Source organism: Tasmannia lanceolata, unplaced genomic scaffold (genome assembly GCF_043159265.1).
Source record: "Tasmannia lanceolata isolate RefF3 unplaced genomic scaffold, GAP_Taslan_0.1 ptg000016l, whole genome shotgun sequence".
Classification (NCBI taxonomy): Eukaryota; Viridiplantae; Streptophyta; class Magnoliopsida; order Canellales; family Winteraceae; genus Tasmannia; species Tasmannia lanceolata.
This window is the reverse complement of record NW_027518693.1, coordinates 2,849,961-2,872,286: the sequence shown is the minus strand read 5'-3', so window position 1 is coordinate 2,872,286 and position 22,326 is coordinate 2,849,961. Positions and strand designations below refer to the sequence as shown.

At 36.9% G+C, this 22,326-nt stretch overlaps 1 protein-coding gene across 4 annotated transcripts; it reads right to left on the bottom strand.

Moving 5' to 3' along the window:
• Window positions 1-618: 618 nt before the first annotated feature.
• Window positions 619-22,060, bottom strand: SDG37 (SET domain group 37). 4 transcript variants are annotated; one of them, XM_077357865.1, is made up of 14 exons: window positions 21,847-22,034; window positions 20,081-20,238; window positions 18,648-18,782; window positions 15,661-15,715; window positions 15,436-15,554; window positions 15,019-15,107; window positions 14,766-14,847; window positions 14,540-14,644; window positions 14,030-14,078; window positions 13,771-13,890; window positions 13,219-13,325; window positions 12,809-12,878; window positions 1,800-1,863; window positions 619-1,153 (listed from the first exon to the last, which is right to left on the bottom strand). In XM_077357865.1, the coding sequence occupies exons 1-14, from the start codon at window positions 21,944-21,946 to the stop codon at window positions 991-993; spliced, it is 1,416 nt and encodes a 471-aa protein (XP_077213980.1). In that variant the 5' UTR covers window positions 21,947-22,034; the 3' UTR covers window positions 619-990. The 4 variants fall into 4 exon arrangements, with proteins under 4 accessions (XP_077213980.1, XP_077213979.1, XP_077213981.1 ...); XM_077357864.1 differs by having other exon boundaries at window positions 13,988-14,078; window positions 21,847-22,032; XM_077357866.1 differs by lacking the exon at window positions 1,800-1,863 and having other exon boundaries at window positions 13,988-14,078; window positions 21,847-22,046.
• Between the last annotated feature and the right edge of the window lie 266 nt (window positions 22,061-22,326).

The window sequence follows — 22,326 nt, the reverse complement described above, 5'->3', positions numbered from 1 at the left end:
AATGGCCAAAAAGACCATAAATATGATAGATTACTGCACTTGAGGTACACCTGGCAATATTTGGATGACTGTATTCCTATTCTACTCTCACATCGCTAAGACTGCTAATGAAATTGGGAAACTGAGAGAATTGTTATAGCTATCAAAAGAATGATTTCACTTGGATATTCTTCTTTTCAAGATGTTTTTCTTGTTCCATAATTTCTTTCTCCTTTTTCTTCTAAAGCAAATGAAACAGACAATTGACGAGCAATATAATTTGAATGGATGGTTAAAAACAAGACTGGTCTACTGCTCAAATGCAATGGATGCAAATCCCTTAACAAAACTATCACGCCTCTGTTTGTATTGCAGTAGAAGCATTTATGGCAGAGAATATTTTCATGGGAAATTTTTGTCTCTGCATAATTTATAGGAAATTATGTGGTTATGGTCTATTCAGAGATAACATCCTGAACTGCAAGGGTTCAAGTGCTCTTTTTTCATGTGAAACTAAACAGTCCAAAAGCAGGAAAGTTTTCCTTTCCAAACTTTAAAAAAAAAAAATCCAGCAATCCTTTTTTTACTGATGCAGTACTCTACATACTATCCCTTGCAAGTTATTAAGAAACAACAAAATTTATGTCCCTTAGTTATTCACTGTTTTTTATCTATTTATGCGCTGAACCTAAAATTACACCATGACAGAGGGACTCACCGAGGAAAATGAAAGTGCGCCTGTTATGCACTATAAGCAAGGTTAAGAGACCTTAATAGATGAAAATCCATCTCTTCTCGAAAGATGCTCTGCACATGGTACATAAATTAAAAGTCAATGACAGTTGTGGCATATGCAACCAGTAAAGTACAAATCTTAAATGGACGGCAGTGATTCGTTGTGCTCAACAGTCAATCAAGCCAAGCAGTAGCAGAGATGAACGGATAAAATGACTCAGTTGAGGGGCTCTGAATCCCCAAGGTAGTTGTCCTGCCACTACATGGGGCATTCAATCATGTTTGGTTGTTAGTTTGGATGTAAGAGGCTTCAGCTCGTGCTTCTTCCAACTTGTTCAAGAGTTCCTTCATGAAGGGTGTACTAGTCCCATGTGTAATTCGCAGTATATCCATAGCCTTGGTGAGAGATTTGAGAGCTTCCAAAACATCCCCAAGTAACCTATTATTAAAACAGTGAAATGAACCATGAGTTATGAAACAAAGAACAAAAATGGATTCCAAGAAAAAAAATTCAAAGGATATTCTTGATAACCTTTGATACATAGCTCCAGTAATAGTATGGAAGGACAAATGGGTCTTACAAATATACCCGTTATTCCTTGGAAAAGTGCTTTGTCTCTCCTGATTCCTCAAAATAAATGGAATACTTTGAATTGTTCAATTATTAACTGTTTTTCATCTACAGCCTAGAGTCATTAAGGTATGTAAGGCTCGGGTACTTTCTGGGTTAAGCTTCCAAACCACAATAGCTACTATCCCTTTTGGTTTAACTCACATATCATACTTCCAGGATGTGGGTGTTCTGTCATTAATAGTGGCCGTGGACAGTCTAATAAGTCCGGGTGCATTGTTCTTCTTTTCTTCCCTTCCAGAACAACGGCGGAGGTGACTCAACTTTAAAAAGTGACATTCAACCCATTTGAAGTTAGGGGGTCCATTTCAAGACGTTGCCGGAATTCCAAAACAAAGGCAGCTGACATTAATCAAGTGACTTTTTGACTGACTTTTTATTACCAAAGTTATAATAAGAAGGATGAGAGAGAGAGAGAGAGAGAGAGAGAGAGAGAGAGAGAGTGGATTCTAACCATTCAAGTTTCCCGCAAGTGTAATATTGCAACCCAAGCAAAGGATGAATACATGGATACACTCCTGCAATATAGCAGATATGACCAGTCAACAATGGAAGGGGCAGCATCCTGTGATGAAGGTTTAAACGTTTATTCGTGCTCACAGAAATCAATGAATCAAGGAAGACATCATATGTATACTAAGATGAAAAGGTCATGTTTTGCACACCAAACTTTCTTTGAAACTTATCATTTTCATATTTTTTTCAGACTTTTCCCAGATTTATTTATCTGTTATTGTGTGGGGCCTCTCTCCATATATGTGTGTGTGAGCGCGCACGTTGTTTTGGGGGGGCAGCCTATATTTCAAAGGGTTCCAAATGGGCTCTAATGCAACTTTTTGAGGATTTTTTAGAAGACTTTCTATTTGTTATAAATTTTTTGAGATGTTCCATTTTTCTTTTTATGTATCTAACATCGAAACAGACATATAGGCCCTTTACTAGTATGATGTGTTGTGAGATGGAGGGTACATATGTGTTATATAAAGGGTAATTGTCTTTTTAATCTTCTTTTTTTTTCACTTATGGGGGGGTATTAATGTAAATACAGTTGTAAATTTTGAGGGTACTGTTGTTGATAAAAACAGAAACTTGTTGCTTCAAGGCGTGATATCACTTTCCTTAAGACAAGATTCGCCCCCACTAGTAGTGTGCAAAGGGGATCCGCGAATTGCCTCCAAGATACAATGAAGCCTAGGGGAAGCCCTATTAATGTTTGATGACGCGTAGCACTAGCGGAATCAAACCCGAAATGCCCTTCCGAAATTTCAAGCCTTAGAGAAATTTCTAGATAATGTTTCTGCAGAAACACAGTATCTAGAACAGTAAACAAAAGAAAAACAGTATATAGAAATACTTGGGGATTTTGCAGGAGTGTAGAAGAGAGTGTAAAGTCTGTCAGAATTGCCAATTCGTTTTTTATATAAAATGACTGAAGTTTGCACATTTTTATAGACCATCTGGTGTCTTTTCAGTGTGAAAAACACCTCTACAGAGCACCTTTCCAGAATGTTTGAAATCTGACTGTTAGATCACACCCATTGATATTGAGTGGTCCTGATCGATTCTAGAGGTGACTGTTGGTTTGAGTAAAACCTCTCTCCAACCCAGTCATCGTTAGATCAACCATCTATGGTGTGGATCGCACTCCCTTGGCACATGACCGTTGGGAGAAGGGACACAACCCATTTGATCACACCCTTTGATCGTTGGAGTCATGGGCCCGTTGGGCCGACCGTTAGGCCCGAACCGAAACGGGCCCACCGTTAGGCCCGAACCGAAGCCCAACCCAACTGAACCATTCGGCTTGATGGGCCTGCGAACCATTTGACCCACCCATCCGACCGGTCCACCTTCATCTTGATCCAACGGTGCAGATCAAATCTGGAAAAATTAAAGGCTCCAATCGCTCCTCGCGACGTGCGAAGTGCAAAGTGCGCCTAAAAAGCGCCAATAAAGCGCCACTATGCGCCCTATAGCCCATTGCCCACGCCGCGCACGCACGTGCGCGTGTGCGAACGGTGCGTTGCACCGTCCCGCGGGTCCAACCATGGGTTCAACCCAATGTGCAATCAACAAGAGTTAGAAAAGGTAGTGCTTTATAAGCCCTTCTCTTTCTTTTCTCTCATCCGGTACGGGACTATCTTTTCAACTACACTTCTACATCCTTTTGTAAAAGCAAATATTTCCAAGAAAACATTTTCTTTTTCCCAAACGCTTTTGATAAAACATTTTCCAAAACACTAAAACATGTAATATACATGATTTTGAAAATGCAAAATCACTAACAATCCCCCACCATTTTCAAAATCAAAGAAAATTTTCTCATCAGGCTTGGAAATCTTATGCATAGATGAAGGTATCTCTCGATTTGAACCTTCACTTAGTGAGGACATATCAAAGTTAACCAGAATTGCATAGTAGACGTATCTTTGAACTAGCTATTCTATTTGGTTAACCGGATACGTCTCACACACAAGATTTCACCTCTTTGGGCAATTTCTAAAACCGACACATGTACTGGCCTTGTGTCTATATCTTGGTTTCATGAGCGCTCTAGAGACTAGCCAGGTCTCATAGGAAGCGGCACCACTTCCACACTCACATAGGTAGGCTTATCAAGAGTGCCCCTGTAACTAAAACACTCCAACACTATGTTATAAGCCTATTAAGAGTTTAAATACTCAGCCTTCTCCTTTTAAACATTACAGGTACCAAGCACTTTACCTTGGGATGGCAAATAATACAGATTATAGTGCTTGCAATCACTCCATATGATGTACTTGGACTCATTGAACTCAAGACTTGATGTTTATTCAAGTGTTGAGTTGATGTTCCATCATTGGTGATTATTGGTTAATGGCTTTAACCCCATCCCTAATGATGTTTTACACACCAGATCTCTTGCAAGAGCTTTAGTGAATGGATCGGCCAAGTTTTGGCTCGATCTCACAAAATCAATAGTTACTACTCCATTAGTAAGTAACTCTCTTATAGCACTATGTCTAAGTCCTATATGTCTGGACTTACCATTATAAACATGATTATATGCCCTTGATAGTGTGGCCTGACTATCACAATGGACATAAATCGATGGCATTGGTTTAGACCATAACGGAATTTCCAATAACAAATTCCGAAGCCATTCCGCCTCTTTACAGCATGCTGCCAGAGCTATAAACTCTGCTTCTATAGTTGAAGTTGTTATGCATGTCTGTTTCTTAGAGGCCCAGGAGACTGCTCCCCCACCAAGGGTGAAAATCCACCCACTGGTTGATAAATGTTCTATACGCTCAGTTATCCAACTAGCATCAGAGTATCCTTCTATTACAGTTGGATACCCACTATAACATAAACCATAGTCTATAGTTTTCTTTAAATATTTTAAAACTCTATAGACTGCATTCCAATGAGAAAAACTAGGATTACTGGTAAACCTACTAAGTTTACCTACAGCATATGCTATGTCTGGCCTAGTACAAGTCATAGCATACATAAGACTACCAATTACACTAGCATACCCTAGTTGAGAGATAGTCCTGCCAGTATTAAGATACAACTTTATATTTGGGTCAAAAGGTGTTGAAATGGGTGAACATTCAAAATGGTTAAACTTTTTGAGAACTTTCTCAATATAATGTGATTGTGTTAGAATAAGACCATTATCCTGTCTTATGATTCTAATACCCAAAATCACATCAGCTTCACCCATATCTTTCATATCAAAGTTTTGAGAAAGATATGATTTAGTACTTTGAATGCTTTCAATATCGGTATTTAAAATTAACATGTCATCAACATATAAACAAATAACAACACCTTTGCCACCCTTAAATTTACTGTATATACATTTATCTGACTCATGTATCTTATAACCATTTGACACTAAGACTTTATCAAATCTTTCATGCCATTGTTTAGGGGCTTGCTTAAGCCCATACAAAGATTTGATAAGCTTACATACTTTATGCTCTTGGCCTGGCAGAATAAATCCCTCAGGTTGTTCCATATACACTTCTTCATCAAGTTCACCATTTAAGAATGCGGTTTTAACATCCATCTGGTGAATGTGAAGTTTGTATATGGAAGCAAGGGCAATCAACACTCTAATGGTAGATATCCTAGCAACTGGTGCATATGTGTCAAAGTAATCAATACCGGGTTTTTGAGTAAACCCTTTGGCAACTAACCTTGCCTTAAACTTTTCTATGGTCCCATCTACTTTGATCTTCTTCTTGAAGATCCATTTACATCCTATAGGTTTAGACCCAGGTGGTAGATCAACCAAAATCCAAGTTTTATTACCCATGATAGAATCCATTTCGTCATTAATTGCTTCTTTCCAAAAAGCAGCATCTTGTGACTTTATGGCTTCTCCATAGGTTTGAGGGTCATTTTCTATGCTTAAGTTTAAAAAGACAGAACCTTGGAGTTTTTCTCTTATCCCTTCTACCAGGTAGGTTACAAAGTCAGGGCCAAAACTCCTATCCCTTCTATCTCTTGAACTTCTTCTTATTTTACTAGGTTTGAGGGTCATTTTCTATGCTTAAGTTTAAAAAGACAGAACCTTGGAGTTTTTCTCTTGTCCCTTCTACCAGGTAGGTTACAAAGTCAGGGCCAAAACTCCTATCCCTTCTATCTCTTGAACTTCTTCTTATTTTACTAGGTTGTACACTAGGTTCACCAACTTCTGTTTGTGATTCTAAATGATGATCTACAGAAGTTGTAGATTCAATTTCTTTAGGAATTGAAGTGAACCTATTTTCATAGAAAATGGCATCTCTAGACTCAATTATGGTATTGACATCTATGAAATCATTAGGTTCTATAACTAAGAACCTATAGGCCTTACTGTGACTAACATATCCCAAAAAGATACACTCAATACCCTTTTCACCTAATTTTCTTAATTTAGATTTAGGGACTTTAACTATAGATCTACAACCCCAAACTTTAAGGTAACTTAAGTTTGGTTTCCTTTTCTTCCACAATTCATAAGGGGTTATATTAGATTTCTTACTTAGTACCTTATTCAAAATGTGACAAGCTGTAAGTAAGGCTTCACCCTAAAAACTTTTATTTAAACCAGAATTAACAAGCATAGCATTAATCATTTCAGTAAGTGTCATATTCTTCCTTTCTGCTACACCATTTTGTTGTGGTGTATAAGGGGCAGAAGTTTCATGGACTATGCCTACTGATTCACAAAAATGAGGAAAGTGATATTCACCACCTCTATCTGATCTGAGACATTTAATGCTTGTTATACATTGGTTTTCTACTTCAGTTTTATAAATCTTAAATTTTTCTAAAACCTCATCTTTATGACTAAGTAGATAAACATAACAGTACTTAGAATAATCATCAATAAATGTAACAAAGTACTTTTTACCTTCCTTTGTGGGAACACTATGTATGTCACATACATCACTATGTATTAAATCTTACAAGTTAGAAGTTCTATCTACTTTAGGGAATGACTTAGTGATTATCTTGGTTTGCATGCATGTTTTACATCTATCTACTAAGTCATTTTCATATTTAGGAATTAAGGTTAACTTAACCATATCATTCATTTTCCTAGTATTTACATGTCCTAAACGATTATGCCATAAAGATAAAGAAGAATCCAAAACATAAGCAAAGACATTCACTTTATTGATATTAAGTTTGAACATCTCTTCATACATATATCCCTTCCCAACAAAAGTACCCCCCTTAGAAAGAATGAACTTGTCAGATTCAAATACAAGTTTGAAGCCATTCTTGTTGAGAATGCTTCCAGACACTAAGTTCTTTCTAACTTCTGGTACATGGTAGACACCGGTTAGAGTGAGTCGCTTGCCGGATGTGAACTCAAGTTCCACCTTGCCCTTCCCTTTGACTTCTGCTGTCGACGAATTTCCCATGTATAACACGCTTCCATCTTCAACTGTTTCATAAGTTGAAAACAGGTTCCTGTCTTTACAGACATGCATCGTCGCACCAGAGTCAATCCACCAATCATTGCCATCTTCAAGCATATTTGCCTCTGAAATCATGGCGACAAACTTTTCTTTTTCTGTTGGTGCACCCGACTTCTTATCCTTAAGAAGTCGGCACTTACTCTTGTAATGGCCTGATTTGCCACAGTTGAAACAAGCACCCTTCCTTTTCTTATTCTTATTAGTCTTCTTTTCAGGGTGTTTGTTTCTCTTCCAATTGCCTTTTTCTTGTTGGTTCGAATTCTTGACATTTTCCACCAAATGGATCTTTGAGGATACAGATTCATTTTCTTTCTTGTCTCTGATTCTTGACTCTTCCTCAATCCTGAGGCATTGAGCCAAGTCTTCAATAGACATATCCTCTTTCTTGTGTTTTAGACTTTTTCTAAAGTCTTTCCAAGTTGGTGGAAGTTTGTCAATAATTGAAGGGACAATGAAGGAATCATCAAGAAGGATGCCTTGCAAATGAATTTGATTAATTACATGTTGTATTTCATGTAATTGATCAATAACAGACTTATCATCTACCATTTTAAAATTTAAAAATTGACTCACAGTGAATTTCTTGCTACTGGCATCTTCCGCCAAGTATTTGGCTTCAAGTGCATTCCAGATTTCACTTGCTGATCCCATGCCTTGATATATGTCAAATAGTGTATCTGACATAGCATTTAGGATGTGCCCTTTGCAAATGTAGTCATCCTGTTCCCACTTCATTCTTGCACGAGCCTCCGCCAAAGTTTCATTTTCATTTGCTGCGGGCTTTATAGTAGTGAAAACCCGGACCACTTTGAGTGATGTCAAAATGAAGTGCAACTTCTTCTGCCAGCGCTTGAAATTTCCTTTGTCGAAACGTTCGAGTTTGACAAAGTCTTGGGTCATTTGACGAACTGAATAAAGTGCCATTGAAACAACAGTAGACAATCTTGTCTTAAGATTGTTGTAAATTTTGAGGGTACTGTTGTTGATAAAAACAGAAACTTGTTGCTTCAAGGCGTGATATCACTTTCCTTAAGACAAGATTCGCCCCCACTAGTAGTGTGCAAAGGGGATCCGCGAATTGCCTCCAAGATACAATGAAGCCTAGTAGGGAAGCCCTACTAATGTTTGATGACGCGTAGCACTAGCGGAATCAAACCCGAAATGCCCTTCCGAAATTTCAAGCCTTAGAGAAATTTCTAGATAATGTTTCTGCAGAAAAACAGTATCTAGAACAGTAAACAAAAGAAAAACAGTATATAGAAATACTTGGGGATTTTGTAGGAGTGTAGAAGAGAGTGTAAAGTCTGTCAGAATTGCCAATTCGTTTTTTATATAAAATGACTGAAGTTTGCACATTTTTATAGACCATCTGGTGTCTTTTCAGTGTGAAAAACACCTCTACAGAGCACCTTTCCAGAATGTTTGAAATCTGACTGTTAGATCACACCCATTGATATTGAGTGGTCCTGATCGATTCTAGAGGTGACTGTTGGTTTGAGTAAAACCTCTCTCCAACCCAGTCATCGTTAGATCAACCATCTATGGTGTGGATCGCACCCCCTTGGCACATGACCGTTGGGGGAAGGGACACAACCCATTTGATCACACCCTTTGATCGTTGGAGTCATGGGCCCGTTGGGCCGACCGTTAGGCCCGAACCGAAACGGGCCCACCGTTAGGCCCGAACCGAAGCCCAACCCAACTGAACCAATCGGCTTGATGGGCCTGCGAACCATTTGACCCACCCATCCGACCGGTCCACCTTCATCTTGATCCAACGGTGCAGATCAAATCTGGAAAAATTAAAGGCTCCAATCGCTCCTCGCGACGTGCGAAGTGCAAAGTGCGCCTAAAAAGCGCCAATAAAGCGCCACTATGCGCCCTATAGCCCATTGCCCACGCCGCGCGCGCACGTGCGCGTGTGCGAACGGTGCGTTGCACCGTCCCGCGGGTCCAACCATGGGTTCAACCCAATGTGCAATCAACAAGAGTTAGAAAAGGTAGTGCTTTATAAGCCCTTCTCTTTCTTTTCTCTCATCCGGTACGGGACTATCTTTTCAACTACACTTCTACATCCTTTTGTAAAAGCAAATATTTCCAAGAAAACATTTTCTTTTTCCCAAACGCTTTTGATAAAACATTTTCCAAAACACTAAAACATGTAATATACATGATTTTGAAAATGCAAAATCACTAACAAATACAACAATATATAAAAAAAGGGGAGAGTGATATGTTGGCATTCATACTCTCCCCACTATTTCTCCATCTCTCTTCTCTCCCTCTTCCGATTCTTCTCTTCCTTTCTTCCTATAGATCTGATCTACTTTTCCACTTGGTATCAGAGCAAGATCGCAAGGTTTCCTGCTACGAACAAGGGGCTGATCACAACTCACTAAGATCGGGTGTTCCACCTGTGGTTAGGCAACATCATGTAAGGTGTTGATCCATTGATGAATACATGAAGAAGTCCGATTGTGGAACATATCAGAAGTACACATCTTTGTGGGAAGATCAAATCAGTATTTGTTTCTACGATTTGGAATTTTTCCTTTTGAAGCACAGTATAAGATTTCCAGTTACCTCATCAAAAGTCTTCTTTTTCAATGAAACTTTAACCAAGGGTTCATCTCTCCATGCGTGAAAAAACCTTAAATTTTTTCTCCAAATTCCAAGCCTAATGGAGGGAGGCTTTGAGATATGCCTTTTCAGGTGCCGGGGAAATTTAAAAATCGATCAAGGCCACATATTCTTCCCGAAGAGCAATGATCTCAGGATTCAAATATCCACTTGTCTGAATCTACACAATATAAATCATTGATGCATGTGATTTGAAGATTAGTTGGATTGTTTAGGATGTAAACAATCCAGTTGCATGTTTTTTTAATTGTGTGTACCGAGATATTGGAATATTCGTGTTATTTAAAACTTAAAAGTATTATTTGTTTATTGTTCATGTGACGAAAGAGATATGTTGACCAGAAGTAACACTAGTTTAACACCTTTAGAAATGACTATAGTCACTGGAAAATTCCTAGTTTGTTGGGAAGCTCGCTTCCCCAAAAGCATGCTTCGGAAACTAAGTTCTTCTCGCTTCTAAAATTAGGTGGAAGCACTCTTCTCACATGCTTCTCATATGCTTCCTACGTGTTTCCTCTTAATTAGTATGCTTCCTATTTAGGTGATTATTTTTTCGTAAAAGAGTTCTCCTTTTGATAATATTGAATGAGCGTATTTATAAAAAGAGTATTTAAAACCTAAAAACATACCTCAAGTTTCAATTGAAACATATGTCAAACTTTTTCCAAGAACTAAACATTACATTTACAAGAATAAAAGATGTGAAACTATAAATCCCTAAAACATGTAACCCTAAGCAGTCGTGAAGTCTTCTTTAATACCTGTTATCATTACCTACATTAACCCTTTATATCTTAAACAGTTACTACAACCCCTACTCGTTCTATACATTTCTTATTCATTTCCAATTAGGCTTATTGCATACTTCATGTTGACTTTCAATGACGCTTTCTACACATTTTCTCTTTACCTTTTTAGGGCCTTTTGCTTCACTTCCTGCAAGTTCTCTTTTCTAAATCCCTTGCTTCCCACTTTCACTTCTTGCACTCACTTTTCACTCTGATTTTTTTTTTTAATGGTGCTTTCCACTCTATGATTGAGCCTATGGTTCCTGTTAAACTGAATGGATAGTCACAGGCTGTAAAAATATTTGTCCGAGGACGTGGTAAACTACAGTATCTCATAGGAAGGGCCATAGACCCGGAGAAAGATGATCTGGCATACGGTCGCTAAGAGACAGAAAACTTCTCAGTTGTGATAACTTACTGAATCTCCAGCAAGTCTATAATCATATCCAGAGTGAGGAGAGCCGTTTGGTTAGTACAAAACAATATCACCCACCTCAATGAAAAATCAGTCCTCGCATCTACCAGTGGGTTCCAAAAGGGTCATAAAGGGGGTGATAAGAGATTCTCCAAGGATCGGGATAAACTGAAATGCACCAACTTTGGCAAGACTAAACATGATAAGGAACATTGTTCTGATCTTATTAGTCAACCAACACATTCTGGTTGTGGTTAAGCAAAGGATTTCATTCATTCTGGTTGTGTTAAAGCAAAGGATTTCATTTATTCTGGTCGTGTTAAAGTAAAGGTTGTTGATGGATCCCTCTCCTCTGTTAACTTACCAAGTTCTCTAAAAGCTTAAGCTGTCTTAAGCTGTTGGAGAAAGCCGTTATTTATCTTTTATACTTTAACACTCCCCTGCAAGTGTGGCCCACTTGGCAAACACGTGGCACATGTGGTCCCACTTTGGGCCGACCATCGCATGTGGATTTTTGCAATCCGGGAGGTTTGAACTCGAGACCTTTGGCTCTAATACCATGTTAACTTACCAACTTCTCCAAAAGCTTAAGCTGTTGGAGAAAGGCGTTATTTATCTTTTATACTTTAACATCCTACGTGTTCCATTATCATTATTATCACCAACTTACCACCAACTTATCATTATTATCAGTCCTACGTGTTCCAAAACTTGCTACAAACCTATTGTCCATTGGTTCCATTACCAAATCCATGACTGCAGTATAACATTTTTCCCTTCTCACTGTGTCTTTCAGGACATCCATTCGAGGAAGATGATTAGGAGTGGTCGGGAATCTAATGGACTATATCTGCTCGAGACTTCATCACAGCTTCCAATGGCTCACTAGTCTAGTTTATTTACTAGTAGTCCTAAATGTTGCAAAGATGTGTTACTAGAGTGGCATATTACACTTAGTTATTCATCTTTTCAGTATTTGAGAAGTTTCTTCCCCCAGTTTATTTGATTCAGATACTTTGAATGTATTTGTAAAGTGTGTGAACTTACTAAACATTGTTGTACTTCATACCCAAGAAGTTTTAGTGCAAGTACTAATCAAGTAATCCATTTGAACTTGCTCAGTCAGAGATTCGGAGGCCTTTCCCTACCACCTCTTTGCTTGGATATCGATAAAAGGGCGGCCCAGTGCGTGAGGCTCCCGCCATTGTGGGGTCTGGGGAGGGCTAGATGTATGCAGCTCTACCCCTGCTTTGCAGAGAGGCTGTTTCTGGACTCGAACCCGTGACCACCAGGTCACAATGGAGCAACCTTACCGTTGCTTGGATATCGATATTTTGTGTTTTTTGTAGATGATTATACTCGATGTAAGTGTTTATTTTGGATATTGATATTTTCATTATATTTATTTTTTATTTACAAATGCAACAAATTCATGAGACTTACGCCTCAAGAGGAAATATGCCTCACGCCTCAAGAGGAAATATCCCTCCGCCCCTGAAAACACTGATGTTGATGCCAACAACAATGAGGGAGAGATGGTAATAATAAAGTAATCCTCATCAGTTATGAACTTATGATTTATCAACATTATGCGCAAAACACTTGAAAGAATGAAAATAGGCATGCTGTTTGGAATATACGTAAAAACTTTACATACTTTGATAAACTGGAATTGTCAATCGGCAATATGCTAGTGCTCCTCTCCAATCTTTCAGCTCCATCAAAATCTGCAGAAATGATTAAATGAACAATATGAAAGTCAAGAAATCATCACCCACAGACGAAGTGAATGAAAAAACATTTTTTCAAACTTTGAAGCAAAAGTGGTTCCCTTCTGAATCATATTATCCAATGCATTTAAGGATTCAGGGATTTCGCCTATATAGTTCCAAGAAAACGGGCCTAAGCAATATTTAAAATCTATGACACTAAATAGATGTCACTAAGACTCGACGCTATATATGTATATCTAAACTGATATATTCAAGGATTTCAAGGCAGAGTTGTTGTCTATAAGGTTCAAAATAAACAAGATAGAACACAAAGTAACAGAATAATGACTGGAACCTTCAGAAGAGTTTCTCGAGTTCGCATCAAACTGATTGAAAGTGAATGGCATAGTTTCATCTGGAGTTGCTCAATGGTCTTATACATAGCACCAGCTTCAAGATGATCTGATGTTTGTCAAAGAATCAATAATTTAATCCAGAAATATGTTCTAGGATAAGTGCATTTTAATATACAACCTAAAATTCTATTGACGAAATCAACTGTGGCAAAAAAAATGTGGATGACATTTCTTTTTATGACATAGGGTATCCCCATCCCAACTTTTAGGGAGGAGCTTTTCCCTATGGATGCGCGCAATCACCCATAAACCACGGGCATCAGGTAAGCCCAAGGGGAGTCGAACTCGCGTCACTAGGGAGCAAACCCCTGACTTTAAGCCAACGAGCCACACCCGTACGGGTTAAAATGTGGATGACATATTGTTCATAAAAAGACCATTACATAATTATGACTTATGAGGTTGTTCAACTGAAACAGAATATTTTTTTCTTAACCTAATATAAGCATATATTTTATCATGTAAAGGAACATATGCATATAGCAGGATACTTCCATACGATAGAGAAGTAGAAGCCTTCTCTAATAATTCTTCAACTTCACCGGCGATCTTTTGTATGTCTTTTTGATTCCTAACAAGCCCGCATCGTTGACATACAAATATTTTTTTATCTGCAATATACTTCCTCTGTAAATAGATGACCAGCATTGTACGTACAATAGAATCTCCCAAACAAAACCAATTAACACGGCCCCTTCAATGACATACCAGAATCAAATAGCAAGAAACCATCACATTGCTTGTCCTTACATCTATAGCCTTCCAGAATAGCACTTTCCTGAAGATCCTCATACAGTCCCTTCAATACAGCAGCAGGTAGGTTAAATCGCAGCCATCATAATCTGAAAAGAAAACTTTCTATGCAGTAAGAATTAACAGCGCAACGGATAAAAGAATGGTGGTTCTAAGCATGGTTTGAAATTTCGGTTTCGGTTTCGGCCTCAGCCGAAAAAGAAATTTCAGTGGAAATTTCGGTGTAAATCTTATAATTTCGGTCACAGCCGAAATCCGAAATTTCAGACTTCGGTTGGGACCGACACCGAAATCACATAAATCTGAAATTTCGGGAAAATGTAATTTTTTTAAAAAAAATTCTGAAATTTACCTTTTTTCCAAAATTTCAGTAATTTCGGTAGAAATTTCGGCACAATAATGAAATTTGTTTTTTTTTTTACCAAATTTCATCCAAAATTTTGGTTTCAGCTATTTCCGAACCTAAATTTTAAACCTTTGTTCTAAGAGTAGTAGTCCAAACTATACCACTTTCACACAGCGAGGACATGTGCAGGTGAAATGGTATTGTTCCTTGAGAGCTTTCTGCCGTGTCATCGTGCTTGCAGCAATTTCTATGTAACTGATCGACACCTTGCAAAATATAAATGTGTGAACCTTAAGAAACAACTCTAAAGTTCTGCAACACAAATCTGAAGAGCAGTTGAGAGTAATAATTAAAACTAAAGGTGTCATATTGGAAAGCTTATGTTACCTCATCACCTTTCGCTATAGGTTCCACAGCACGTACCACTGCTAACCTTCCTTCGAATACCAGAACAGAATTTGGCATGCAACTGTAACTCCATAACATATTAACCAGAATAGTAATGATTACAGTAATAAAACCAGTCACGATTTAAACTGTAGTTACAAAAGAATTTCTCGTTAACAGAAGTAGAATATTTGTATGGAAAATTAAAAAAAGTAAAAAACAGTTAGCATGTGACTTGAGTCAAGTTGATTACCTGTGATTAATAATAGAAATTATAGGATAAAGTCCTGTCCCCAGAGGCCTTAGCTCACTGTCACATATTGTATGAGCATTGCACGCGAGCTGGATAAACAAGCAGGACCAACAATAATTCATAATAAAACTAGGGAGATGATATTTTCCCTTCCCCTGCATTACGCATGCGCCCCCTCATAACGTGCAACTTTAACGCTTTTTGGATATATCTCTCCTTTAGCAAGACATAAATATGTGTTGTTTTTGGGGCCTCTTTTTTTGAATGGTTTTTTTTGGGGCCTTCGTAACCAGTCTTCTCAGTAGATATCAGACTCTTTGAGTATTGAGAAGATTGTGAGGCATGAAAAATCTGTATTCACTAAAAACATAAAAAAACAAAAGATAATACCAATAAAGAGATAATTTTATAGAATACCTTCGAGAAGTTCTGGGCAACCCCTTTTATGTTGATCTCCAGAGATGGGAGTATCAAATTGACCAGGTTAGCCATCTGAGCATACAACACCAGCTTTTCCTCACTGATATCAGACATATCTCGGAGCAAAAAAATTGTCAATCAAACAGTCAATCTGCAGAATTTTGACAATTCCAGAAATGAATGTAGCATATCATCGACCGTATGAAAGTAAAATTAGGATACGATCCATCAATGCTTCCACCAAAACATATTTATCTGTAGCAGTAGTTGGGATGACCTGAAACCAGAACATACAAATTAACGAAGGGTAGATGCACAAAGATATAACAATGATATGTTGCCATTTGTTCCATTGCCGAATATAGAAAGAAATTATACATAGCAGAGAATAAAGGAAGCCTTCTACTACTAGATTCTCCCAATGATGCTTTCATGCTTTCAAAAGAATCACATAACATTTCCACGGAAAAGGGCAAAATAAAAACAATTGGCAGGCAGCAAAAACAAGGATATGTTTTGAATCAAGTAGAAAATTATGGACTTAAAAAGGCATTATTATTTATCTTTATTCTACGTGTCCTCCTTTGGCTCATATGTATCAAGTTTGATCTAGTCACCCATGAACTGTGGATTGATCTAGTAAACAATGAATGTCATTTGCAGTTTCAACATTCTGGGTAAACCTTTTGTTTAATATTTCATATAGCATCATGGTTTAAGAGTTTCACCGAAACCAACACAAAAAAAACCAAAATGTTTTTGTTTCCATCCCCACCGAAACACATGGAAACTGAAATGCATACCGAAACCAAAGTCGTAAGTGTATTAGTGGTATAATATATCAGTATGTGTTACATAATTATAGTTATGTGATCTACAAGTGAAATGTGGTGTATATATTATGAGTAAATATTTATATGAATTACATGTGAGATCTGGTAATTAGTGAATTACCAAACATACACACAGTACATGTGACTAGGCATTCGATGTTGTTAAAACCAATATGGGTGTTTTTTCGCTTATGTGATGGTTTTTTAGTTTGTATATGTGCTTATTCTAGCACTTCCTAAAGTTTCATCTTAAATGTCCATCATTTGCATATGGTTGTATATATCTCCATGAATTTACAGGATTTCCACCAAAATTTCAATCCAAAACCGACATGTTTCCATTTTCAACATGATCAAAACTAAAACCTGGAACCTCGATGGCTTGTTTAGTCTGAGTATATCATTTATTTTATTAGGAATGTGGCAAACTACTAAATAATGATATATTTTATCTTTGCCTGTTTTTCTCCTCATATGGCGTTAAGTTGGCTAGCATTTTGATATGAACATTGCCTTTGGGGCAACGATTCCTCACATGGAAATGCTAGCACTTGTCATAATGTCAACTTATTGGGTTGGGCTATAGAGAGATAATTACAAATATGCATGACCTGAGTCAATTAGCACACCATAGTTTCTACAATTAATTTCTCAACTTCAATTAGCACACCACAGTGAATTCCAATGTTTGGGCAGTTGGCACTCTATTCTGTATGTCCTACACCAAAGAGTTCACCAAGATCACTGTTAAAAAAAAATCAAATGCATCTTCTTGTGCACGTGATTCAACAAATTTCGAAAAAAAAAACCCTTAGCATTTTAGGAAAAAACCTCCCATGAATTACTTTGTGATCACTTGCATAAGTGAATATTTCCACATATTGTAAACAGAAATGGCACCAATATTTTAAATTTCCACCAAAACCGACACGGAACGACAAAAATGTTTCTGTTCCCATCCCCACCAAAACACATACCATAACGGAAACGTATAGAGAAACTAAAACTATAAGTGAATTAGTGGTATACTATAATAGTATGTATTATATAATTATAGTTATATCACATGTCACTATTCGATATTATTAAGGATGGTTTTTTTGTTTCTGTGATGGTTTTTAAGTGTGTATCTGTGATTTTTCTAGCACTTCTGAAGTTTCATCTTAAATTCCACAATTTGCATATATTTCCATATATTTCCGTAATTTTAAGTAATTTTCAGTGAACTAGACATATTTCCATTTCCATTCCATCTGAAATGTATACTGAAACCTAAAACTGAAACCTTGAGTGGCACAACACACAAATTCAAGCATTTCCTCATTCTAATAGAATCAACATTATTCAGGACTCAATGCCTTTAGAAAAAATGAGCAGAATAGCATAAGTACCACGTAAATGGGCTAAATAGCATACTATTACAATTACCACATAAATGAGCTAAATATTCCAACAATAAGTAACATGATTCTATCACCACTAGTCCATTACACAGTGCTTATTGTGGACTTTCTTGGCCTAATTTAGTAAATGAACATTCTTGATACCTCATTCACCATGGAAATATAGTTCCCAATCGGCTTAAAAGATTTTATGCAATTCCATCGCACACATGATGTGCACAGTTAAAATTAGAGAGAATAAGACCAAGAGACAAAATGTCTTGCAAGGCTACACCAATACCAACAGCATCCATCAAATGTTATGCATGCAGTTATCTGCAAGAGAATATCGAGGTCTTCCATAATTATTCCTAGCATATATATCAATTAAAAAGTACCCCTCATTATCCCAATAGTGCATAACCAATAAAAGAATAGTGAGGCATGTTAATTTTTCTAACAATTCCATGTTGGATATTGCTTAAGTGTTCATAGCAAGATAACACATAATAACCAATGTAACCACCATACATCTTGAAGCATGTTAATTTTTCTAACAATTCCATGTTGGATGTTGCTGAAGTGCTCATAGCAAGATATCACAGAATGACCAATGTAACCACCATACATCTTGGCATAGATCTAGTTAGGGGGACCCAATATGACCTAATAAGCAAATGGGAAAGAAGTAAGCAATTGTATGAGGCATCAAATGCATATTTTTTTAAAACTTTGTAAGTAGTTAGTCACAAGCTTTTTGAGAAGAAATATGAAGGCATTCTGATTATAGTTTAGATAATGGATCCAAAAGGAAATGAATAATCATGCATAGTTAAGAGAAAAAAATCTATTAGTTAAAGCACTACTGTCCATTGCATTTACATGGGACAGTTAAAGTATATGAATCAGTTATAGTTTTAAGAAAAGGATCTAGAAAATTGATAGGAAAGCGTCAAGAGATAGGTACAAAAACTAAAAAGTGACAAGTAATCACCTCCTCAACCTGGAGTTTTCCTTTTAATAGGAGTCTGATCATCAAACGAATAGAAGGGGTAACCATTTTCCGCCTATCCTCACTAAGTCTTACAAGAGCTCGGCATTCAAGTTGATGTAACTTCCATTCTGATTTCTGTTATGATATATAAGTTAGATAACACAATAGAGGATAACTTAAAAGTGTTTTTTGTCAAGGAAATGTCCACAACTATAAAGAAACAACATTGGAGGCTTGAGCAATGGACAAAAAAATTGAAGGTCATGCTTAAATTGTTTTTTAATAGGCAATGTGTTCATTAATAATGACAAAACCACAAAAGACAAAATATTGAGCAGAGGACAAGTAAGAGAAGATTCTTCTCCAACGTATAATCAAATTATTGAATTGCCTTAAATCCAAGACATAAAGAGGTTAGCATTGTAAAATACAGAGACACCACTTGAACCTCTACAAGGTACAATCATGGATTCAAGATTATGCAAACTGCTTGCCAATGGAGAACTCTGGGTGAGAACATCAATTGACTTATCACACTAGCTGCAAAAGTGATGCCACGATGAGGGTAAGTCAAATAGATGGTTTCCCAAAAAGATGTAAGTATTTTCTTGGTTCGACAAAAAACTCTTGTTGATCTTGTAACAACTTAACGTTTGAATCCATAGGAGTATAAATGGGCTCAGTACCCAGCAAATTTGTCTCGATAACAAATCTGTCACATACTTCTTTTGTGACAAAATGATATCACTTTGATCTAACTACCTCAATCCCTAAGAAATACCTCTGAAACAAGTATTTTGTCTCGAAGTGTTGGAAAAGATGTTTTTTCAACTCAGAAATGCACACTTGATTACAACCCGTAATAATGATGACGTCAACATACATAAGTGATGTTCTTCAACTAATCAATAGTTGGACCAAGTCTTTTCTCTAGAAGTGTTAAAAGAATGCTAACCATAAGAAAAAGGCCACCCTGCGCTTATACATACCAAAAAAAAAAACCATGATAAATATGATGAAAATAAACTTCAACAGCACTGAACACAAACACAAAGAGACATCTATATGATGGCCTATGTGTACGTAATTACACATGAACAGATTCATTATGGACAAATGCATACATGCATGTACGTAAAACTGACATATTGCATTGATAGAAAATAATAAAAAGACACATGCAAGTGAAGTATGTCATCAATTTGATCTATATGGTCTGTGATTGAAATGCCTAGTAATGTTCTAAGGAAGCATAATTTTCCATTGGAGATTAAATTCTAATTCATAATCAGCTGTTAAAACAAAGGTACATAGAACACAAAAGTTGCATGTTTAAGAGCATTCTCTAAACATTGGATTAAGAGAACATATTGTAGCCAATTAAAGACGAATGGTATGAGCATACTAAACATGAGACATATCCCAAGATTTACCTGGCATATACTCCCACAGTACCATGTCATCTGACATGCTGAGCATTTTTTGAGACGACTGGATAGGCTACTAGAAGCAAAACATCCATCACACCTTAAGTCAATGGGGTTGTTATTGGGTATCGAGGCATATGGCTCCTGCCAAATAATCACTTCTCCTGCAAGATACCCATTATATATAAAACTAAGAAAATATGAAAATGTCACTAATTTCGTGTCATGTTATTCAACTAGATGCCAAATCTTAAAAAGGACAAAACGCCCATGCTTTCCAGCAAACAAAAGCTTCACTTACCATACACTTTTTTATGAACCTATATTAACATATTTAATTTCTTTTTAAAATTCAAATTAGGGGTGAAAACCATTGTAATGCATGATTGGAATTTAAAGATCCATTTTAGGTAAAAGCAAAATGCCCATTTTATAACCTACCCTAACCACTGCCCACATTATGTACACAGAAAAGGTATCTAGACCTTCCCTAGTTTCATCGTCGATAAGGAGTACAGTCAATAGCATAACTGACATTTTTACCGAATCAAACAAATAACTTTAATGGTGAAATAGGTATAAGTAATACACTCTTGAGTTTTGACAGTTGAATATAATTGTTGGAAATTATTGTCTACAATGTAGGGGTGGTCATTTGGTTAAAACCGAACCGAAAAAACCGAAATCTTAAAACCAAATTTATTTCGGTTTCCCAAAATTCAAACCGAAACCGAATTTATGAGAAACCGAACCGATTACAAATTCGGTTATAACTGAATAACCGAATTGTGGGAGGAAAAGAGGGAAAAAAGTAAAATTTTTGTTTGGATCGGAGGGCTAGGATCATCCGATCGAAATGATTTTTTGACCACAACGTAATTAAGTTGTGATCAATCAAATGGACGGTTTTGATCATCCCACGGAGTGCACATAAAGCAATTTTTTTTGGAAAAAAATGGTTTCATCCATTATTTCGGTTATTTCAGTTAACCGAATTTATTTTAAGAAAACCGAAATCGAATAACCGAATTCCCAAAAAAACTAACCGAAACCGAACCTAAATGGAAAAAAACCAAACCGAACCGACTTTCGGTTCGGTTATTCGGTTATAACCGAATAATGCTCACCCCTACTACAATGAATTAATAGTGTCATTAATATCTAACCGAGAAAAGGGTCATATATTAACAGTGTATGGGAAAAAACAGAAAACTCAGGTGTTATGGAAACGTGTAAGTATAAAGAATCTGTATTCATGCCCTGTTTGGGTTGAAAGAAAAACATTTCTGATGGAAATTTTTTTCTTTCCACGTTTTAGAGGAAAATGATATTCCTATGGTCAATTTAGATGGATATTATCGTAAATTGAAGGTTCCTCTAAGTAAAGATTGATTAGAGTTGGTTAAAGTTATGTTTTTTAGTAGTAAGTTTTAAAAAAAAAACTAGGGAAATTTAGAAATATTTTCCTCTTCAAACTTTTCCAAAAAATTCATGCAATCCAAACAAGGCCTGATGCAGAAAACATAGCAGTTTCAGATTCTAGTGGGGAAAAAAATTAAAGAAGTAAAACAGACGATTAAGCAGAGTTGGGTCCAGCCCAATAAAACCCTATTTTTTAAAGAATGAGAATAAAAATATGAAGATTAGGAAGAAAGGAGTAGCAGAAGATATATGCAGATATGTTCATAAACCATCTTTAGACGAGATTTAAGCAGAAAAGGAATAGCATGTAGCAAACAAAATGAGCAGGGCGATATGTAGAGATAGAAAACCTGGGGAGAAGTCTTTAGTAGAAACGAGACAACGACCTTTCTCAGGGAGAAAGGAAACCATTACTCCATGGGATGAAAGGGCGCTCTGCAAATCCTCCATGCTGTTTCCTTTTTCTGTCTTTCAAAATTTTGAGAAATGAGACAGCAGAATGCGAGGGCGAAAGTAGACTATTAGAAACCCAGAATTATATAGGATTGCTAGCGTGACTCACGCGCAATAAATGCACGGCATTGGTTAGTGTGGTGTGACCCGTAAGTTCACTGGGGCCCACGGTTGATGCTACTACTAGCATCTGCTAAATTCCCAACCTCTGTTGCCTGGCTCATTGGCCGTCTGGATACCCAGATTTTAGAATCTTGGATTTCATCAAAATCGGATGAGAGACGAGAGAAGGAGACCATCAGCTGTTTTGTGATTTCTTGCCCTTCTTTCCATCAAGCGAGAGAGTAGTAGATCGTCCCGTGTTCCCAGGTTTCATA